The sequence below is a fragment of the Meles meles genome, chromosome 6 (genome assembly GCF_922984935.1).
Source record: "Meles meles chromosome 6, mMelMel3.1 paternal haplotype, whole genome shotgun sequence".
Taxonomy (NCBI): Eukaryota; Metazoa; Chordata; class Mammalia; order Carnivora; family Mustelidae; genus Meles; species Meles meles.
Genome location: NC_060071.1, coordinates 111923966 through 111947025, shown reverse-complemented (window position 1 = coordinate 111947025; position 23060 = coordinate 111923966). Strand labels below are relative to the sequence as shown.

The 23060-nt window shown below is 39.2% G+C and overlaps 1 protein-coding gene across 1 annotated transcript in view; it reads right to left on the bottom strand.

Moving 5' to 3' along the window:
* Positions 1-15279, bottom strand: part of MNAT1 (MNAT1 component of CDK activating kinase) — a 213518-nt gene extending 198239 nt beyond the window's left edge. The window contains exon 1 of the mRNA XM_046010218.1: positions 15079-15279. Coding sequence (XP_045866174.1) covers positions 15079-15167 — 89 coding nt within the window. The 5' untranslated portion in view covers positions 15168-15279. The remainder of the gene's footprint in view (positions 1-15078) is intronic.
* Positions 15280-23060: the final 7781 nt, after the last annotated feature.

The window sequence follows — 23060 nt, the reverse complement described above, 5'->3', positions numbered from 1 at the left end:
CCTTTTACTATGATCTGATTAGGCATTAAAAAAACATGGATAAAAAAATGGATAAAGAATCTTCATCTGCTAACACAGTATCTTATAAATTGTAAGATATCAATTATGTATTCATTTGACTGGCAATATGAACATTTCTAAAAAATAAAGTAATACGTAGTTCAGCAAGTTCCAGTTCTATAAATACCACACATTATATAAAACTGATTTCTAAGTAGAATCACTCATAAGAATCTGAAGGTAAAAATTAAAATAAATTCTCTGTAGAAGTATTATATTTACAACTATTTTTCTGTTGTCACAAATGTTTTAATTTTTAGAAATGTTTTTTTTTTTTAAAGATTTTTAGTTATTTATTTGACACACAGAGAGAGATCATAAGTAGGCAGAGAGGCAGGCAGAGAGAGAGAGGAGGAAGCAGGCTTCCTGCTGAGCAGAGAGCCCGATGCGGGGCTCGATCCCAGGACCCTGAGATCATGACCTGAGCCGAAGGCAGCGGCTTAACCACTGAGCCACCCAGGCGCCCCTAGAAATGTTTTTTTAATATTATCTTTTCAATAAACTAATGCAACATACATTTTAAAATAAAAGCATTTTAAAATAAGACTGAATCATATAAATATAAATAGTTATATCCCTAACATCAAAGAATATAGACATATACCCTTAAAATGTTCCTCATGTATCCTCCAATAGATCTCAAAAATATAACATCTGCCATGTCACACCACAATCCTGACAATCCTGTAACTTTTTAAAAACTTTTCCCCCATATTTTCTATTCCAAGTCCACAAATCAGTAACAAAAAATAAGATCAAATGACATGTTTTGGTTACATTATCTGAAAGAGTCCTAAAAAATGATGCTCTCTTTAGAAACAACTTAATTATAGCCTAAAAGTAAACAATGTAGAATTATTTATGAAGAAATTATACTTAATATTGGAAGATTTTAAGACATTTATATTTTAATGGAATGAATTGCTTTTTTTTAAAAGATTTTATTTATTTATTTGACAGACAGAAATCACAAGTAGGCAGAGAGGCAGGCAGAGAGAGAGAGGAGGAAGCAGGCTCCCCGCCGAGCAGAGAGCCCAATTTGGGGCTCAATCCCAGGACCCTGAGATCATGACCTGAGCCGAAGGCAGAGGCTTAACCCACTGAGCAGCCAGGGGCCCCTGGAATGAATAGTTTTTAAGTAAATCAGAGTTAGATGCAGTTTGCTTCAGTTACCTGAAATTACAATAGCAGACTCATTAAATATATATGTATCAGTGATGCAGAGCACTGCACCATATTGATGGAGCCTTCATTAATTTTCAATGATATAGCCACTATCATATTTATGTCCTAAAGAAAGCTGAATGAGGTATACAGGCATTTTTCTTCATCTCAAAATTCTGTTTTTTTATATATTCTAACAGTGAATGTAAGAAAACGTAATACTTCCAAACAGTTCTAACAAAGTCCATGAATATTACATTTTCTTCACTTTTTGTGGAGAATACACTTGTTTATACAAGCATATATCTATGATACAAATCAAAAATGAAATATACAAAGTAAAAATACTATAAAATTAGTTACCCTCTAAATCATCTCATTGTGGGGCGCCTGAGTCGCTCGGTGGGTTAAGCCTCTGCCTTCGGCTCAGGTCATGATCTCAGGGTTCTGGGATAGAGCCCCGCATCGGGCTCCCTGCTCAGCGGGGAGCCTGCTTCCTCCTCTCTCTCTCTGCCTGCCTCTCTGCCTACTTGTGACCTCTGTCTGTCAAATAAATAAATTAAAAAAAAAAAAAAAAAAGACAGGAGAAAGGTATAAAAGAACTAAAAAGATGATTACTAGACTCCTCCCAATTTTAAATTAACTGATTTTGCAAACTTCCTATCAATCCTTTTGACAAAACAAATAGCACTTTGAGGGATGTACTTTTTTACACAGGCTTCCATGTTCAGCATGACAGCCAAATCAGACATTACATTCCACCTTCCTAATGGGGCTAATATTTAGATGTTTCCTCTTCAGTGGTTACTTCACAAAAACATTTATACATTTTTAACCAGCTAAGCATTTTTGTTCACTTGATGCTAATCTTGAAAAATTCTTAAACTTTAGGATATATCCACAAAAAATATGTGCTTCCCCTAAAAATCAGCAGAATGGTGACAAGTAGGTTCCAGGATTTCAGGTTTCTGTTTTTTGTTTTTGTTTTTTTAAGATTTTATTTATTGGGCACCTGAGTGGCTCAGCCATTAAGCATCTGCCTTCATGATCCTGGGGTCCTGGGATTGAGCCCTGTATCAGGCTCCCTGCTCAGCGAGAAGCCTGCTTCTCCCTCTCTGACTACCCTGCTTGTGTTCCCTCTCTCACGGTCTCTCTGTCAAGTAAATAAAATCTTTAAAAGGAAAAAAAAAAAGGATCTTATGTATTTATTTGAGAGAGACAGAAAGCACAAGCAGGAGGGGCTAAAAGAGAAGGAGAGAGAATCTCAGGTAGACTCCACACAGAGCAGAACACAGAGCTCCTTCTCACAACCCTGAGATCACAACCTGAGCTAAACCAGGAGTACCATGCTTAACAGACTGCACCACCGAGTGCCCCTGGTTTCTGTTTCTGTAATAGTACTTTTTCCACAAATGTTTAACAAATATGGGGCATAGTTGTTAAAGCTCACTTTCACACCTTAATTACAAAGTATATATATATATTTTTTAAAGATTTTATTTATTTGACAGAGAGAGAGATCACAAGTAGGCAGAGAGGCAGGCAGAGAGAGAGAGAGAGAAGCAGGCTCCCTGCCAAGCAGAAAGCCCGATGCGGGACTCGATCCCAGGACCCTGAGATCATGACCTGAGCCGAAGGCAGTGGCTTAACCCACTGAGCCACCCAGGCGCCCCCAAAGTATATTTTTATAACTCTAAACTTCCCTTGTCTTCCTTGCAAAGAGAAAAAAACTAATTTCCTTTTAATGACTCAAAAGAGCTCAAACACTATAAAACTAATGCAGGCAGGAACCATGTCTGCCACACTCACCGTTGTATACGCACAACTTGTCTTCCAACACTGCTTGAACACAAGACTCTCCTAGATAGATTGCATAAAATACAAGGTCTCTCCCCCAAAGATCTATGTGGAGCCCAGAAATTTGTAATTTAATTAGGCAACCGAGATGATTCTTAGGATGAGGCAAGTTTGGGTATCAGTCATCTGGAAATTTTACTGAGTGTACACAAGAAAGATTATAAACTTATATTTAATAGTAAGCAACAACTAATAAATTACTACTGAGTCTTTTTTCTTTTTGAAAACTTTTTTCTCTTTGAAAACAGACTTAACACGTTTGAAATGTGAATGAAACCATTAAAACTGCAGGTTAAATTTTCAATTATTCTCATTCTATTTACTATCTCAGGGACCAGCTACTACGTAAACAGGAAGTAAACTGCCAAAAAGATTGACACTTAACCTAAAAACTGTGTTATGCCCATTCAGAATACTAAAAATAACTCCTTATAGTTGATTACAGATTAAGTTTACTCTTAAATTTACCTGAATTCTTAAACTTACTTGAACTGTGTGTAATTTAATCCTCACAGTAATCTTGTGAGGTACAGGCTACTGGTAAACTCATTGTACAGGTGAGAAATCAAGTGCTTAAAGAATATGACTAATTTTCCCTCAATCACACAGCTAATAAGTAGTAAACCTAGGATTCAAACTCAGGCAGATATCACTGACCATTCATTAGACATAAAGGTGTATGCCCAAAGCAGAAAAAAAGCAATGAGAAAATAAATTGGGGGTGCTTGGGTGGCTCAGTCAGTTAAGCGTCTGCCTTCAGCTCAGATTACAATCCCAGGGTCCTGGGATAAAGCCTGGCATGGGCTTCTTGCTCAGCAGGGAGCCTGTTTCTTCCTCTCCCTCTGCCTGTCACTCCCCATACTTGTGCTCTCTCTGCCAAATACCTAAATAAAATTTAAAAAAAAAAAAAGGACTACTTTTAAAAAAAAGAAAATAATTCCATCTCTGTTTATACTTATATTCCTAAAGGAAAGTAATATGCTACTATTTCAGGTTCTTGAAGAAAAAAAAACTTATATTTTAACAAATGAGTGTAAACATCTCAAAAACAGCTTCATATTACCTGTTTGAATCTTACAGCACAAATTTGATAATACAGCTTCTAAAGAAAGAAATCCTAAAGAATGTCCATTCATGGGGCGCCTGGGTGGCTCAGTGGTTTAAGCCGCTGCCTTCGGCTCAGGTCATGATCTCAGGGTCCTGGGATTGAGTCCCGCATTGTGCTCTCTGCTCGGCAGGGAGCCTGCTTCCCTCTCACTCTCTCTGCCTGCCTCTCTGCCTACTTATGATCTCTCTCTGTCAAATAAATAAATAAAATCTTTAAAAAAAAAAAAAAAGAATGTCCATTCATGAAGCCAAGGTTCCTATGCAATTTTCTGATACCTACAGGCAAAATTTCACTAAAGTTTTCCTCCAAAACAGAAAGGGGAAAAAAAAAATATATATATATATATATATATATATAGAGAGAGAGAGAGAGAGAGAGAGAGAAAGAGAGAGACAGACACATATAAAAGCCACAGACCAGGTAAAATGAATATTTAAAAAGGACTGCCAGTGGGGCGCCTGGGTGGCTCAGTGGGTTAAAGCCTCTGCCTTCAGCTCAGGTCATGATCCCAGGGTCCTGGGATGGAGCCCCGCATCAGGCACTCTGCTCAGTAGGGAGCCCGCTTCCCTTCCTCTCTCTCTGCCTGCTTCTCCGCCTACTTGTGATCTCTGTCAAATAAATAAATAAAATCTTTAAAAAAAAATAATAAATAAAATAAATAAATAAAAAGGACTGCCAGTAAGAAGAAAAGGATTAGAAAAGAACAGCACAGAGATAAGGTAAGAAGAGAATTAGAGAAAAGCAGCAACATGGAGATAAGATACAAAGAGACACATTACAAATAATATAATTACTAAATATTAGTAACTAGTTTTAAAGAACTATAACATTAGGTTACACTAGATAAGAAAAGGAACTACATATATTAGCACACCTTGCATCTTAAAGACTAAAGTACACTAATAATCACTTCTCATCAAACCAAAAAATATATATCACAGCCATAAAACAAAATCAGTCCATACTGAAGTACTCATATTCTGTAAATAGAATGATCAGCACTCTCCCCCATATTGTAAAAGAACAATTACAACTAACAAAAATGACTAAATCTTTTGTATCTTGAGTTTTATTAATGATGTGAATTCAGAGACCAAAACTACTGACCACAATAATCTTCTAATTAACTACTGACTAAACTATCCAAATTTTAAGAGATTAAAGGCAGAAAAAAATTATCTATTCCAAACAAATAAACAATTCAAAGTTAAATAGCTGGCATAAAACTGGCTGGTTATGGCAAACCAAGAACACAGATATTCTTTTTCTTTTTCTTTTTTTTTTTTTAAGACGTATTTATTCGTGGGGCACCTGGGTGGCTCAGCTGGCTAAGCGACAGCCTTCAGCTCAAGTCATGATCCCAGGGTCCTGGGATGGAGCCCCACATTGGGCTCCCTGTTCAGCAGGAAGCCTGCTTCTCCCTCTCCCACTCCCCAGCTTGTATTTTCTCTCTCACTGTGTCTCTCTGTCAAATAAATAAAATCTTAAAAAAAAAAAAAAAGATTTATTTATTTGAGAGAGAGTGCACACACAAGTGGGGGGGCAAAGGAGAGGGAAAGAGAATTTCCGGCTGACTCCGCAATGAGTGAGAAGCCCCTAGGTGGGGCTCAATTTCATGACCCTAAGATCATGACCTGAGCTAAAACCAAGAGTCAGACCTTCAAAAGACTTTGCCACCCAGGTGCACCAAGAACCTAGATTTTCTAACTTGTGAATCAGTGTTCTTTCCGCTACTCAATAGATTTGGATTATGAAAAATATAGGACATCAACTCATATTGAAAGCAAAAACCATCTCCCCTACAAAAATAATCTTGAGATGTTTATCGCAATTGTCATTCAAAAGATATGAGACATTAATTTTCTGAAGCTGTTCTGCAATATTATATTCTAATCAACTTGAAAATATTCACTCCACTAAAAAGAAAAAAGGAATGCTTAGAAAAGTATTAGGGAAAAAAGAAAAAAAAAGAAACATCTTAGGGAAAAAAATGAAGGTAGTGAAAAAATTAGAAACTACAAAAGAAAAGAACTATTAAATAGGTACAAGCAATTGCCAATTCTGAGGTAAGAAATTGAACATGTACATATAGAACTAAGACTAAGGAAGCAAATGACTCAACAATAGTTAAGGCCAGTTAACTGATGCCAGACTAGTATTCTCACCATAAGCAAGCATAAAACAGACAAACGTATGAGACGCAGGTTTACAGGCATTGAACAGTAGGCAACACAAACACTGTAATCCCTGAGATGGGAAACTAACAAAGTGAGCCCTACAATTGCCTCAGTTTTCTACCTGGCACAATTTCCATGACCATGACCAGCAAGAAAGAGTTTAAGAAGGGCACAGTGGTTATGCTAAACTGAAGAGTCAGAGATCAGAGTTCAGTGCAGTTGATATGGCTGAAAACTGCAAAGCAGAAGGTCCAGAAGTCTATATACGAAACCCCCCATATGAGGCACCTGGGTGGCTCAGTGGGTTAAAGCCTCTGCTTTCGGCTCAGGTCATGATCCCAGGGTCCTGGGATCGAGCCCTACATCTGGCTCTCTGCTCAGCGGGGAGCCTGCTTCCCTTTTCCTCTCTCTCTGGCTGCCTCTCTGCCGACCTGTGATCTCTGTCTGTCAAACCCCCCATAAGTCCTTGGCCTGTGCAGGGAAAAACCAATCAAGGCTTAAAAAACAGTGGATGAGAGAGGAATAAAAGGTAGTTAAGAGTGGTGGATATATGAGGTGCCCCTGGGTGGCTGGGTCAGTTAAGCATCGACCCTTGATTTTGGCTCAGGTCATGATCTCATGGTCCTGGTATCACGCCCTGCATCAGGCTCTCTGCTCAGCAAGGAGTCTACTTATCCCTCTCTCCTTCCCCCTCCTCCAGCTCATTCTCTCTCTCTCCCTCTCTCAAATAAATACATAAATAAATAAAATTTAAAAATTAAAAAGGGAGTGGTGGATATTCTGTGAAGTTCCCGCCCAGTCAGAGTAGAGACACCGCATTATACCTTAACACTTTAGACATCCAGCTGAAATACCAAAAAGGTACCAAATAAGAGTAAGGACCAAAACCTAGAAAAAGACTTATTTCAGACTCCCCTAACAAAGCTTAAAATCAGGACACAACAAATTTTGCAAGGAATTAAAAGTTAGGACATTGAGTTGCACTAAAGTAAGGAAACACACTGGGATCTCTGCAGATCTGTCTTAGCAAAGATTAAAACCAAGCTTACAAAGTTCAAGGTGATCAGCCAGTAAATGATCTATCTACAAAATTAAAACACACACAGACACAAACACACACAGAGAAAGATAAAATCCAGTATCTCTAAAATATAGCAGCTACATGATCTAGTTTACATTGGAAAAAAGTACTAAACATTCATAAAAGGAAAAAGAAAAACGTGACCCATGGTCAAAAAGAACAGTCAATAGAAACCAACCCTGCAATAGCCAAGATGTTGGATCTAGCAAATAGAAATTTTAAAAATCAGCTATTATAAATATTTTAAGAGTATTAACACAAAATATGTTCAAAGAATTAATGGAAAATACATTCAAAGAACTAAAAGAAAATATGGTCTTAATGAATGTATGAATAGGACATCCAATCAAAGCAATGAAAATTACAAAAAAGAATAAAATGAAAACCCTAGAGCAAAAAGTACAGTAACAAAATTATGCTGAACAAGCTTAACAGAAGATTAGAAATGGCATATGGGAGTCAGTGAACTTGAAGATAGATCAATAGAAAGTAACTAAAGAACAGAGAGAAAAAAGACCGAAGAAAAATAAATCATACCACTGGGACTTAGAGAATATCAGAGTCCAACATACAGGTAATTCGAGTTCCAAAATAAGAAGAAAGTGTAAATAGTTCAGAATCACTAAAATTTTCCAATAGGATAAAAAATACTGACTTACTATAAACTCAGCAAACCTCAACTAGGATGAATACAAACAAACAAAAATACAACTAGAACATACTCAAACTGCCAGAAACAAAAATTAAAGAAAAAAAAATCTTAAAAGCGGCCCCAAAAGGTTTTTATGTAAATGGAACCAAAGACCTGAGTAACAGCCAACTTCCTATCACAAACAATGGAGATCAGAAAACAGTATCTTTCTTGTGGTGAAATGCCAACCTTTAATTTCATATTCAGCAAAAATAATCCTTCACACAGTAGAGCGAAATAGTATCACTTTCAGATAAACAAAATCTAGGAGAATTGTTCACCAACAGACCTACAAGAAATGCTAAGGAAAATTCTTCAGGCAAAGGGAAGAAGGAGAACATCAAAGATAGTAAATAAGTAGATGAATATAAAAGACTACTTTTCACCACTTTTTACCCAGTAGGATGGCTATAATCCAAAAAAGTTAAATAACAGGTGCTGGCAAAAGATGTAGAGAAACTGAACCTTCATACACTACTAGCAGGAATGTAAAATGCTGCAGCCACTTTGAAAAACAGTCTTACATTTCCTTAAATAGTAAAACTCAGTTATCATATGAACCAAAAATTATACGCCTGGGGTGCCTGGGTGGCTCAGTGGGTTAAGCCTCTGCCTTCGGCTCAGGTCATGGGCTCGGGGTCCTGGGATCGAGTCCCACATCAGCCCCACCTCAGGCTCTCTACTCAGCCGGGAGCCTGCTTCCCTCCCTCCCTCTGCCTGCCTCTCTGTCTACTTGTGATTTCTCTCTCTGTCAAATAAATAAATAAAATCTTTAAAATATATATATATTCCTAAGTACAAGAGAAACAAAATCATTTGCGCATACAAAAATTTGTACATGAATGTTCCTAACAGCATTATCACAATAGCTAAAAAGTGAAAACAACCCAAATGTCCAACAACTAATGAAAGGATAAATAAAAAGTGATATATCTATACAATGGTATATTACTCAGTAACAAAAAGAAATAAAGTGTTGATCCATGCTACAACATAGATGAACCATAAAGATATTAATTCGAAGTAAAAGCCAATCACAGAGGGGGCCTGGGTACTCAGTTGGTTAAGCAAGTGCCTTCGGCTCAGGTCATGAACCTGGGGTCCTGGGATCGAGTCCCACATCAGGCTCCCCTGCTCTTCAGGGAGCCTGTTTCTCCCTCTCTCTCTGCCTGCCACTCCCCCTGCCTGTGCACTCTCTCTCTCTTTATGTCAAATAAATAAATATTTTTAAAAATTATATTAAATTAAATGAAAAAGCCAATCACAGAAGACCACATATTGAAAGATCCCACTTATGTGAAATACCCAAAATAGGCAATCTATAGAGAAAGAAAGAAAGATTAATGGTTCCCTTGAGCTAGAGGGGGACAATGGCGGAGAGGGAGTGTTTGGAGGGTGATGGCTAAGTTGCAAGGGGTTTCTTTATGAAGTGACAAAAATGTTCTAAAGTTGATTTTGGTAATGGAAGCAATCTCGGAGAATATGCTTAAAGTCACAAACTCTACACTTAAAATGGATGAATTTTATGGTATGTGAATTACATCTCAAAAAATATGTTTTTTAAAAGACTATTTTTTAATTTTCTACTTTTCCTTAAAGACAACTGTTTAAAGCAAAAATAAACAATACTGAATCATCTATAGAAGTAAAAGATACATTATCAGCATAAAAGATGAGATGGGTGAGTAAACAGAATTACATTGTTCATGTTTGTGAAGTTACTAAATGGGAAGTGAAAAATGGGGAGTGTCAGATATTGACTCTAAATACACTTTGATAAAGATATACATTGTTATACATAGAGAAACCACTCAAAAACTATTTACAATATTAAAATAACAAAGAGCTATTGCTAATGGCCAATACTTTAAAATATACAATTAATCAAAATAAGGTAAGAAAAGAAAAAGAACAAAAACCAAAAGGAACAAATGGAAAACAAGTAGACCTAAACCCAATGAGTTCAATAATCACATTAAATATAAAAGGACAAATACACCAATTAAAAGGCAGAAATTTGGGGGCCAGATTAAAGAGCAAGATGTTAACTAACTAGGAATATAAACTGGTTGAAGGTAAACGAATGGAAAAAGATATGCATCAAATAGTAAGCATAAGAAAGATGACATGACTATTTAATTCAGACAAAAACTACAGGATAAAGAATACTTCAAGAGACAAAAAGAAACATTTCATGATGACAAAAGGAGATCGTCATCAGGAAAACACAGCAATCCTAAATATCTATGTGCCTAATAAGAGAACTTCAAAATACATGAAACATAACAGAACTAAAAGGAGAAACTGAGAGATCCACAATCTAGTTGGAGTAATTGATAAAATGAGTAGACAAATTAAATTTGTAAAATATAGATGATCTGAGTAATGCCACCAACCAAGTTGACCTAATCAACATTTATAATACACTCAGCAATCACAGAACATTCTTTTCAAATACACACTGACTGCTCACCAAAATAGACCATTTGCTGGACCATAAATAAGTTTTCAGAAAATTTCAAAGACTGAAACTTAATAATCTTCTCCTACCGCAACAGAAAATTACAAATTAACAATACTATATCTACAAAGTCCCCTTTTTCAAATTCTTTTACCAAGAATGAGTCCCTTTTCCTACTTTTCCTGCCCAAAGGAGACAGTTTCCTAATTTGCATAAAGGTTAGTCCAGAATATCAGTTGGAACAAAGATATTAATGCCACTTATGGGTATTCTTTCCAACAATAAATAAGTTGAGCTTTAACCTGATACAGCTTCTAAATACAACTAATAGGGCACCTGGGTGGCTCAGTGGTTTAAGCCTCTGCCTTTGGCTCAGGTCATAATCTCAGGGTCCTGGGATTGAGGCCCACATCAGGCTCTCTGCTCAGCAAGGAGTCTGCTTCTCTCTCTGCCTGCCTCTCTGCCTACTTGTGATTTCTTTCTCTGTCAAATAAATCAATAAAATCTTTTAAATAAATAAATAAAACTAATAACTTAGAGAAAATACAGAGGAACATATTAATACCACAGAGATGCAATCAGCAAAATTCATAGTAGTAACTCTCAGAAACTCATCAGTAGGTGAGAAGCAGGAATAGAAAAAGGGAAGAGAAAAAGGTCTTAAGTAAATATGGCCAGATGCTGACTTTTATATATCAGGACATGTTTGTTTATTCTACTACTCTGTGTCTTATGCATGTTTAAAATGAAAAAAGTGTATTTAGTAAAATCAAATACATCTAAAGTTTCCAAAGATGAGTTTTGCCAAGAATGGTTGGGATTAAAATTAAATTATTATTAAAGACCTGGTTAAATGAGAATTAGATATAACTCGATCTAGTTCAGTATGGCTCCAGAATTCTATGAAAGATATCTATAAAAGGCCTGTTTCTTAAAACAGGTGGTCCTGAAAAAGAAAAAAAAAAAAATCACACTTTTCTGTAATTAAAACAAAGTTCATCCTTGAATTGAAAAACAAACAAACATGGAATCCAAACTTCTTTCATGCACATGTAATCAATTCATTTGGGTATTTGCTGGACTGAACTGAATATGCTTCCTCAACTACTAGCAGGTAAGGGAGGAGTATTTTCAGAATGTTTCACCTCCTTTCTCCTTTTTACTCCTGTATTTTCTCCCATAAACCGTACACCCTAATTAATCTTTCCATAATCCTACACTTCATATCTTTCATGAATCACTACTCCTACTCACTCTATCACAATAGGGTCACTATAATTAAACCTATCATTTTAGCATATTATAGTCTCCTGAATTCATTTTTTTAAAGATTTTATTTATTTATTTGACAAACAGATCGCAATTAGGCAGGGAGGCAAGCAGAGAGAGAGAGAGGAGGAAGGAGGATCCCCGCCGAGCAGAGAGCCCAATGCAGGACTCGATCCCAGGACCCTGAGTTCAGGACCTGAGCTGAAGGCAGAGGCTTAACCCACTGAGCCACCCAGGCGCCCGTCTTGAATTCATTTAAATATAATCATTATATTTAAGCCGCTGCCTTCGGCTCGGGTCATGATCTCGGGGTCCTGGGATCGAGTCCCGCATGGGGCTCTCCGCTTGGCGGGGAGCCTGCTTCCCTCTCACTCTCTCTGCCTGCCTCTCTGCCTACTGTGATCTCTCTGTGTCAAATAAATAAATAAAATCTTTAAAAAAAAATATATAATCATTATTGTACAAGTCCTTCATAGTAGCCCAAATGACTCCTGTTTCATTTCTGCTTAGCACACATACTACCCACAAGTAAGAATACGATAGCATTAAACAAATACTATAGAGAGTATTAAACAAATACTGTATTTTAAGTGACTCTTAATCTCATGAAACAAACTGAGGGGTGCTGGGGGGAGGGGGGGTTGGGAGAGGGGGAGTGGGGTTATGGACATTGGGGAGGGTATGAGATAGGGTGAGTGCTGTGAAGTGTGTAAACCTGGCGATTCACAAACCTGTACCCCTGGGGATAAAAATACATTAAATGTTTATTAAAAAAATAAAAATAAATAAATAATTTTTTAAAAACTTAAAAATAATAAATAAATAAATAACCAAATACTGTATTTGACAGTAGAGACAGAAACTCTATAAAACACCTCCAAATATTTTACATATAGTATTTAATCCTCAAACACTGTAATATAGGTGGTGCTGCTACCTCTATTGTACAAGTAAGAAAAATGAGTACAAGAAGCAATTTGCCCAAAGCCAAAGCCCTATATAGGAACTGTGCAAAGCATTCAAAATCCTAAGTTTATTCTCTTAGCCAATACTCAATATTCTCTTATTCATTTTGTTTATGTATCAAGTCAAAAAAGAATTATAAAATGTGGGCTATATCTAACCAGTTATCAACTAAACCAAAATAAATGAAACACAAGAATAACTTTGACAATTTTTTTAATGATTTTATTTTTTAAGTAATCTCTACACCCAACATGGGACTCAAACTCACAACCCCAAGATCAAGAGTCACATGCTCTACCAAGTGAACCAGCCAGGCCCCAATAACTTAGATAATTCTTAACTCTTATGAGAAAACAAAAAGGACTAAGGAAACAACAAAAGCAATCTCTAATTAAAAATAAATTATTTCATAATTGTCTAATAAAAATGCCATTTATCTTACTGAAATCATAATCTTCTCTGAGTAGCTAATTTCTATTAGGCAGAAACGTCTGGCAGAAAATTCCATTTAGTATCCTTTCAAAAAAGCAAATTCACTTTCCCTGAGCACCAACACACCTGATGCAGGCAAATGAAGAGAAATTGAAAAAAATCTTTCTAAAAACCTAAGTCTTTATACACTGTTTATCTCACTTCCCTTTTCCATGCATTCTATTTTATTACTTTGACCTTATTTCTAATCTTAAACCAATCACAGTTCTATTGCATTCCCTTTACTGGATAGAGCAAAAGAAAATGAAAATAAGAAAAGGTACCAATTAAGCAAGTTAATAAACCTTATTATAATAACTACAACTGATCATGCAAGTTTTGCTTACCCAAAGACTTAGTCTATCACACTGCAGATTATATGTCATTTTTTATTTCTAAGAAACCTCAGAGAAATTACAGGCATATATGCTCACCATAATATATCACCTTTAATCCCAAAGTGCTTTATAAAACCACCTTTACCATACTACATGTGACCATAAAGATGTGGCGAGAAGGGGCGCCTGAGTGGCTCAGTCGGTTAAGTCTTTGCTTTAGGCTCAGGTCAGGATCCAACAGTCAAGGGAATGAGACCCACATCCGGCTTCTTGCTCAGCAAGGAGTATGCTTCCCCCACACTGGCTGCCTTTACTTCTGCCCCTACCTACCCCTCATCGTGCTGGCGCGTGCTCTCTCTCTCTAATAAATAAATTAAATATATATTTTTAAACGTGACAAGAAATATGTTGACCAATTCCTGCACTTATTCTTCAAAATATGCAAACTCAACCTCCCTCTTTCCTGTCCCCTTCCCCAAAATGAGCGTTCCACAGTCAAACATGGTGTGTTCCAATACTAAGAGGGCCCACTTAATAAGAGACCTTGAGCAGTCTCGGCCTCCTTCTCTGTGAAAAGGTAAAAATACTAGTACTTACCTCATAGGGCTGTTGAGGGAAGGAAGGGAGACAACTCATGGTAAAAGCTTAGAACAGGGGCACCTGGGTGGCTCAGTGCGTTAAAGCCTCTGCCTTGACTCAGGTCATGATCCCAGGATCCTGGGATCGAGCCCCGCATCGGGCTCTCTGCTCCTTGGGGAGCCTGCTTCCTCCTCTCTCTGACTGCCTCTCTGCCTAATTGTGATCTTTGTCTGTCAAATAAATAAAATCTTTAAAAAAAAAAAAAGCTTAGAACAGTGCCTGGCACATAATGTGCCCTCGTTAAATGCCAGCCATCATTCTCTCTCCAAAATTAACTGCCGAGAATCCAGACTTTCTCCCTTTCATTGATGAGAATATCTAACCAAACTCCATCAAGACAAAGACAAACTGGTTTATAGACGGGGGTTTTCAAATCAACCCCCATAATAAACAGAAGTATACACTCAGAGTAATTTTGTTTTCATAGCAATTTCGCCCTTGTCAATAAAAATACTGCGCGTGAAATGAAACACCCCAATCCCCCGCCCTTTCGCCGGCGACATGGCTAGACCCCAGTTGTCAACACAGTGTGGAAATACATGGGCTGTGAAGGGGAGCCTGGCAAACTGCTGGGTCCTACATCTGGGCACCAGCAATCCAAAGCAGCCGGCGCGGCTCAGGGGCTGGCGGCTGGAGTCCGTTCACAGAAACAACGCTCCTTTTCCCATTTTCCTCCTCAGTGTCGAAACGAACGACGTCCTCTTTTCTCCCCTGAGCCAAGGCCAAGCATCTCCCTGCTCCCTCCCCCCACCCTGCGCGTCTCACCCCCCACGGAACCCGCTGTCTCCCGACTCACAGCGTGTGTCCGCACACATTCACCATCAGCTTCAAGGAGGGGTTCCGGTATTTAGTGGTCTTACACCGGGGGCAGCCCTGATCGTCCATGGCGCCTTCTCTCCTATGGACTCTGCCCGACGCCTGCTTCAGTTACAGCCAGAACACCCCCAAACCTCCACAGACCCGACGCCAAACGGGCTCCCACCAACAGGCACTTGGCCGAGACGGTCCCTTTGAGAATGAGCACCGGCCGGAGGCGAGACACTGCAGCACAAACGTTCCGGAGTTCCGGCAGCAAGTTTTCCGGTCCTGCAGCGGGCGCTCGGTCTTAGCTTCCGTAGACCAGTACACTACCTTAGATCTCCCGCTGGGGTTATTAAAATGGTAAATTGTACGCAAAGCTCCATCTCCATGCATCTAGCAGTATTTTTTAAGGAAATCTAAGACATAGATTCCATCTTGTACTGTCTGGAAACATTACCATGATTTCAAAGATTTATGCCCTGTGTACATAATCAATAATTCAGACTGTCATTTTCTTTCGAACAATTCGATAGCCTGTGCTTTATACTCTTCTTTATACTTGCACAGTCATGCAAGCACAGAAAATACGATGTATTGGCAGATAAAAGTTTGGGAAAATGATCTAGAACAAAAGCCCCTACACCGACCCTAAATATTACAGATTCTCCCTAAATGTCAGATACTTCTATACATAGTATCTGGCATCTGATCTGCAGATAGCCACTTGCTTCAAGACTGTCAAGCATACTTAACCGCATCACCTGGTTCTTACACCCCCCTCCCAACACCCCCAAGAATATACACATTATTTCAGCAAATGTAGGATCTGAGAACCTGAATCTCTCTGGCAATTATAAGCCACATTCGCTGCAGTTATCAAGATTGCAAAACAAAGTCTGTAAAGAGCTCTATTGGATAAACTCCTCCCTCCATAAGGAAGACATGTTCAACAACATAATAAGGATTTGTTGATATTTTATTGAATAATTACAGTGAAGAATGAAAGAGCATCAAATACTAGTTTACTGTGAAAAAAATGTTAAGCCAAGCATGATCTTATAATCTGACCCAATTTCCATCAGAAGTAGGCATGCAAAGTTTTTCAAATTAACCCATACAAAGAATATCAGCTATATACACAGTCATTTTACCTTTTCATAGCACTTTTGCTTTTTTCAATAAAAACATAAAAAGGAACATTCCAACTCCCACTTTTTTAAACGGTGAACTCAGTAGAAAACCCATGATGTGGTAATACAGTTGGGGTTCCCATGGGTTACGGAGGGGGAACTTGACGAACAGCCGGATACCACATCTAGCAACCAGTGACCAAAGCAAGCTACAGCAGCACAGAGCTTATATTAAAATGTAGACATCAGGGATTCGCCTAATAAACAAATCATGTCATCTGCTTGATCATAGTATTGTTCACTAACAGGAGCTAACCAAATGTAAGATTACTAAAATAGGCAACGCAAATTCTATGCTGACCTGGAGGCTTATTGTTCTGCTATTGTCTTATTGAAAAAGACCACATCTAAACTAGATACATGACTCAGAGCGAAGCTCTCTAAAAATGAAGACAACTTTGGGCGCCTCGGTGGCTCAGTGGATTAGGCCTCTGCCTTTGGCTCAGGTCATGATCTCAGGGTCCTGGGATGGAGCCCTGCATCGATCCCTGCATCAGGCTCTCAGCTCAGCAGGGAGCCTGTTTCCCCCTCTCTGCCTGCCTCTCTGCCTACTTGTGATCTCTATCTCTCTCTGTCAAATAAATAAACAAAATCTTAAAAAATAAATAAAATAAAAATAAAGACAGTTTTTTGATCTTTGTATTTTAATAGAATAGGAAACTTCTGGTTAAAGAGTAAATGTGGTCAGTGAGCAAATAAAATTTTTAGCCAAGAGGTGCCTGGATGGCTCAGTCAGTTAAGTGTCTGACTCTTCATTTCAGCTCAGGGCATGATCTCAGGGCTGTGAGACTGATGCCCATATCAGGCTCTACATTGGGCATGGATCTTGCTTAAGATTCTTTCCCTCTTCCTTTGCCCCTCTCCCCTTCTCTTAAATTTTTTTTCTTTTTTTTTCTTTTTTAGCCAATACTACACTGAGACATCATCCATTAAGTTGGCATTCTTGTTTATTACCACCAGGACACCTTTAATCATGTCCTTGAAAAGGAGACCCCAATCACTGTGAATTGTTTTGCCTTTAGCACAAACCTTGACACCAAGGCAAAGAAAGTCTGAAGACTGTGGGAGGAAACATTGCCACCAGCTTTATCCTTTTCCCAGATTATGAACTACTTATCAGAGAAGGATGGTAGCAACGGCTGACTTGGAACTCTTACTGGACAAGCATCGTTCATGCAGCTGGAGACAGTAGAAAGTAGTGCTTAGAGATCTGGCCCCTGGCTCCAAGAGACCTGGATTCAAGTGCTGTCTTCATCTCTTTCTAGTTGCAGGGCTTCAGGCCTCAGTTTTCCTAACTATAAATCAAGGACAGTATTTGTAAAGATTAAATGAGTTATTTCATTTAAAGTGCTTAGCACAGAGTAAGAGCTCAATAACTGTTAGCCATTATTAACAGTACTATAAGAGTAGTAGTATCTAAAAGAGGTAATGTAATGGGAAGAACTTAGACTCCTCTTAAATGAGCCAGACCTGTTTTTGAGCCAAATTTCTTACCCTCCCTTACCTCAGCTACTTTCCTCCACGTAATACACTTCACGAGGTTGCTACAATTATCAAATTACATAACATGTGGCCCCACTGCAATGCTTTGTACATAATAGAAACTCTGAAATGTATACCATTATTACTTGTGGGGTTCACTAAGATAGAATGATCAGAAAGCTTTGAAGAGGAAAAGGAAAGACCTCACAGCACCTGACTTCTGCTTCAATTGGAACTTCTCAGGCTTTGTAAAAACTACTGAACTATCAGGTTTCCTACAGATATTAAGACAGCAGCAGCCCAACAGTGAACCAACTGGCCCATTATTTCTCTTCCCATATCTGCTCATCTTCTAGCATTACCATGTCTGCAGATCCTGTCTCCCTGGGGCAATGTTTCTCTAATGCAGACACTCCTTTCCTAGCCCCCAGGCTATGGATCCAGACTGGGCTTTCCTCATCTTCAGGTGACATTTATTTATTGTTTTGTCCCTTGACTAAAGATAGCATCCTCCCCCTTCTTATGGAAAACAACTCCTCTGCAACAGGCTTCTGTGGTTCTAATGGGCTTGCCAATCACGGTCCTGGCCCTCTGGCCTAGGGGTTGATATACAACCCTTACTGGGCCGATCAGAGATCTTCCCTAGAATTTTTCAAATTGGTATTAAAGGAAAAGCAGGGGAACCCCTTTAAGAAGCTAGAAAATGTGACTTGAAAACTCCTGGGAGCCCTGGTTCCCAACTTCTGGGTAAAGCCCTTTGAAAGGCTAAAACTAGCTTGACAAAAGGGAAGAGGCAAGTGACATGGGACAACAGGTCTTTTAAGTTCAACCAGTTGCATTCCAGGTTTTCACCTTGTTTGGTATCAGATTCCAATAAATTCATCTTTGTGTTGAGTCTAGCTCAAAGAGGGGTTTCTGGCTCCTAGGGAAACCCACATCACCACAAAAAGGCAAGAATGCTGCTACACCTGCGATGACTAGAACTTGGCACTCGCTCAGTCTCTGCCGGGATCTTCTCCCTCCACTATCACCCATGAGACTCACTAGGTCACCTTCCCTCCTACCTACTGCTCATCAATGTTCTCACAGGTAGATAGCTTGGTTACTAAGAACTCCCAAGCATTACATCCAAGGCTCCCTCTACCAGCCTTAACTTTTTTCTTCATTAAAATGTGAAAAACCCCAGAAAAGGATTCTGAATGCTTTGGTTTGTGGAAAGTGTCCATCCCTGGACACTTTGGCAATGTGTCATGGCTATGACATACACACAGACTACTGTGGACATGGACCACGGGGTGCTTCATGCCGCAGCAAATTGAGCATTCCATTCAAAGGCCTTCAAAAATCTGTCCCCAACATGCCTTTTAAGCTAATCTCCCACCACACAACTATATAAACCCCACAACCCAGACAGACTGAATTACTCAATATTTTCAGAAATATACCACACACTTTCATGGCTCCATGCTCTACTCATTTTCTTCCCTCTTCCTCTATGGATCTCTATCCCTGTCCTCTCAAAATTCTTGTCTCTAAAAAGACTAGCAAAAAAATCCACTCCCCAGGGGCGCCTGGGTGGCTCAGTCATTAAGCATCTGCCTTTGGCTCAGGTCATGATCCCAGGATCCTCCCTCTCTCCCTGCTCGTGTTCCCTCTCTCGCTACTCGCTCTCTCTGTCAAATTAATAAATAAATAAAATCTTGGGAAAAAAAATCCACTCCCTATTGCCCTCATCCTCCCAAAATTAACCTCTTTATCCTCACTACTCCCATCCTGGTATTTCCTAATGAATGTGTTTTATCTCTCCTACCAGATTTTAAGCCCTTCAGAGACCCCAAAATATTCATATCACTATCATCTGGTACCTAATATAATAAATTGCACTTAATTAGGACCGAATAAATATTTGGCAAATGAATGATCTTTCAGAAATGCTGACTGCATATCACCAACTATTGGTCACTAAATAACAATAGAACGCCCCCTCTACCTGAGAGATTACTCTCCAACTTAACTTCTTAATAGTACCAGTACATGAGCTTCAGAAATGGAAAGAGCCCAACACCATACAGTTATATAGGCCTTCCCTCTCTCTATCCCTCTACCAAGGAAGGACATCTCTACTCTTGGCAACACCGTTAAATAAGCTCAAGCAAAGAGTAAAAATTTGTGCCAAGCCAGATTTTCTTCAATACACTAACATAGCAAAAGTTTTCCATATTTGCTCATTGCTATCTTCAGGCTGGAAGGAAAAGATCCAGAAGCAAGCAGGTTGGTTTTCACCCTCACACAGTCCCAGCCTCAACTCTGTTTTCCCAACTCATAACACCTCTTTAGACTGCATATCAATACAGCAGACTCAAGTGTTTACAGCATGGCAGACGTGGGGAGTAGAAGCTGTCAACGATTTTACAAATCAGTTGTAAACCAGCGCTCCGAGATTGACGCCACAGACCCTCAAGTCTGGGGTTCCGTTCCAAAGGAGCTGACCCTGTTGAAGTGGAGGACTTCTGGTCCCACTTCTACTTGCTGCCAGAATGAGCCTGAGGTTCAGCCTGCTAAAAGAATCCAGAGCTGGGTGTTGCATTTCACTTCTGGTTCTACAGGAATCTCCTCCTGGAGCTATACAATACCACTGTAGCTACAGGCTGCAAATTCACAAAAGGCCACCGTTGCTTCTATATGATCTGTTGAATTTGGTGCTCTGGAGGCAAAAGACATGCTCAGAAGACATGCAGAAACCCAATAAGTGGTTTTCCAAATAAACGCACTATATTTAATGGATAACAAGCCTGAAGAAGAATCCTATGAGCTGAACTTGGATCATCCTGTAATATAGCCAAATGAACTTTCATTGGATATATGCAACTGAAAAAGTTTCCTACTTTGCACTATCAGGAGGAAGGTAACAAACATTTAACAAAGATTAATCATGTACCAGGTGCTTTTTGGCACACCTTATCTCATTTAATCCTCACAACAAACCTGTCCACTTTTTATAGTCAAGTAGCTAATAAATGGCAGAACTAGGATTAAAACTATGTCTAGGGGCTCCTGGGTGGCTCAGTGGGTTAAGCCTCTGCCTTCAGGTTGGGTCATGATTTCAGGGTCCTGGAGTGGAGCCCCACATAAGGCTCTCTGCTCAGCAGGGAGCCTGCTTCCCTCTCTCTCTCTCTGTCTGCTGTCTGCCTACTTGTGATCGCTCTGTGTCAAATAAATAAATAAAATCTTTAAAAAAAAAAAACAAACCTACATCTAGCTAGCTGATCCCCAAGTCCACATTTTTTTCCACTAAACCATACTACCTCCTATCTACTCTGCTCTGATAAATATGCTTTAAAAATTCAATGAATAAAATGCAGTGTCATATTTTGGATTGGATTGTGAAATAGAAGACAGACATCAACGGAAAAACAGGTGAATCCAAATAAAGTCTACAGTTTGGTTAATAATATTACAGCAATGTTCATCTGTTTGGACAAATGTATCAATGTAATGTAAAATGTCAACATTAGGAAAAACTAAGTAAAGAGTAAGTGGGAACTTTCTGAACTCTTTTTGTGACTTTTCTGTAAGTCAAAATTATTCTAAAAAAAATTTTTTTTAATTCAAGGAAGTTGTGAATCTTAGATATTGTCCTAAAGCTGGATACCTAACTGCGTATTTCCATGGGGTGTAGACCGTGGTCTTTTCTATAACTATGAATTTTTAAATCTGCCAGAGATTTCAGTGCTGTCTTCATTAGGACAGTACAAAAGCAAGTCCAAAATCGAATGACATCTTGGTTGGACAGCAATGAAACAAACCTGTCCACCAAAAACAAAATCTCACCAAGCTGATCATTACAGCAGGTAACCTAAACAGCTGCTTTATAATATGCTGAAATAGGCAGTTACGGGTAAATGGGAAGCAGAAACAACACAAAGCCACTTTGAAAGATGATGTTAGGACGATGTCATTAAAATGTTGGATTTTGAGAAAGAATACCAGCAGATGGACCTGACAAACCCAAAGAAATGAGAGAAGCAAAGATGGGTTCATCCTTTTCTGTGTTAAGACTTCATGCAAACCATAAAAGAGACATGACTGCAAACAGCAGCAGACTCCACCCCCAGGCATTTCACCTCAAACCAGAGGGCAGTCTTCCATCTGTCTGTGCTGCTGAAAGGGCTGCTGATCCTGCATTGATCTCCTGGAAGACACCTGCACTTAGAACTGGTGTTTCCACCAAGAATATCACCTCCAGAGAACTGTTCATACACTTAAATAAAAAATGTCCATACAGAAGACTTAAATTTCCATACTTTATTATAATCTAAAGCTTAGCTCTCTTCCACCCTATTCCCTGAGATACACACATTGATTAAACAGTCTATATGTTTAGTTGCACCCTGTTCAACTTTGTTTTGTTGCCAGACCTCCAGGTGAGGGAAGGTTAAATGCCTTTTGAAGGTTTCTTGTTTTTGTCCTTTCAGTGGGCTCTTTATACATCTATTATTCTAAGATATTCAAATATTTCCCCCTTTTTAGTTTACCATAAGCCTTTTCCCCTTGGAACATTCCCTAGAGACATTCTATTCTGGACACTTTTGAGCACAAAATCCTTGATAAAGTCATTTTGGAAAGAGAGGTAAAAGGGGAAACAGGAAGATAGAAAAGCTTCTCAATCGTCTCCTTTGAAATTTTGTCATCTGGATGCTTGACGGTGGTCTCTTTGTTAAGAGTTTAGCATTTGGACCTTAAGGCCACACAATTAATATTCCCGCTGGAATCCTAGGGACTCTCTTTGAAAGCGCCTGTTGTCCCGTTTTCAGGCCACATTAGGTAATTTCCCGCCCAGGAGCATGGCCTAAAAAGAATGTCGGTGTTTCCCTTCAGGTATAGGTGCCTGGGGGTCAGGGGGAGAGGGAAAGGCAAGGGGTGGAGTGGGAGGCGGGTGATCGACAGGGATAGAAACCGTGTCTCCTCCTCCCTCTGAATGTGAAATAGCCAATGAGGTAGCGCGGCCGGGCCGGCCCGGCCGCCAGTGCCATATAGTATGCAGCAACCCGAGGAGTCACGTTGGGGGAACAGCAGAAAGCAGCTATCCTTTTACACTACTTTGCTCTAGCAGCTATCTTAATGGTGACTGCGTGGCCGGGGGGAAACCTGATCGGCCAGATCCAGCCGAAACCGGGAGGGAGGGAGTGGGCTTTCCGGAGGGGGGGAGGAGGGAGGGAGAAGAAGAAGGAGGAGTAAGAGAGGGGGAAAGAAAGAGGAAAAGAGTGCGAGGGAGTGAGGGAGGGAGGAAAATAAACAACAAAAA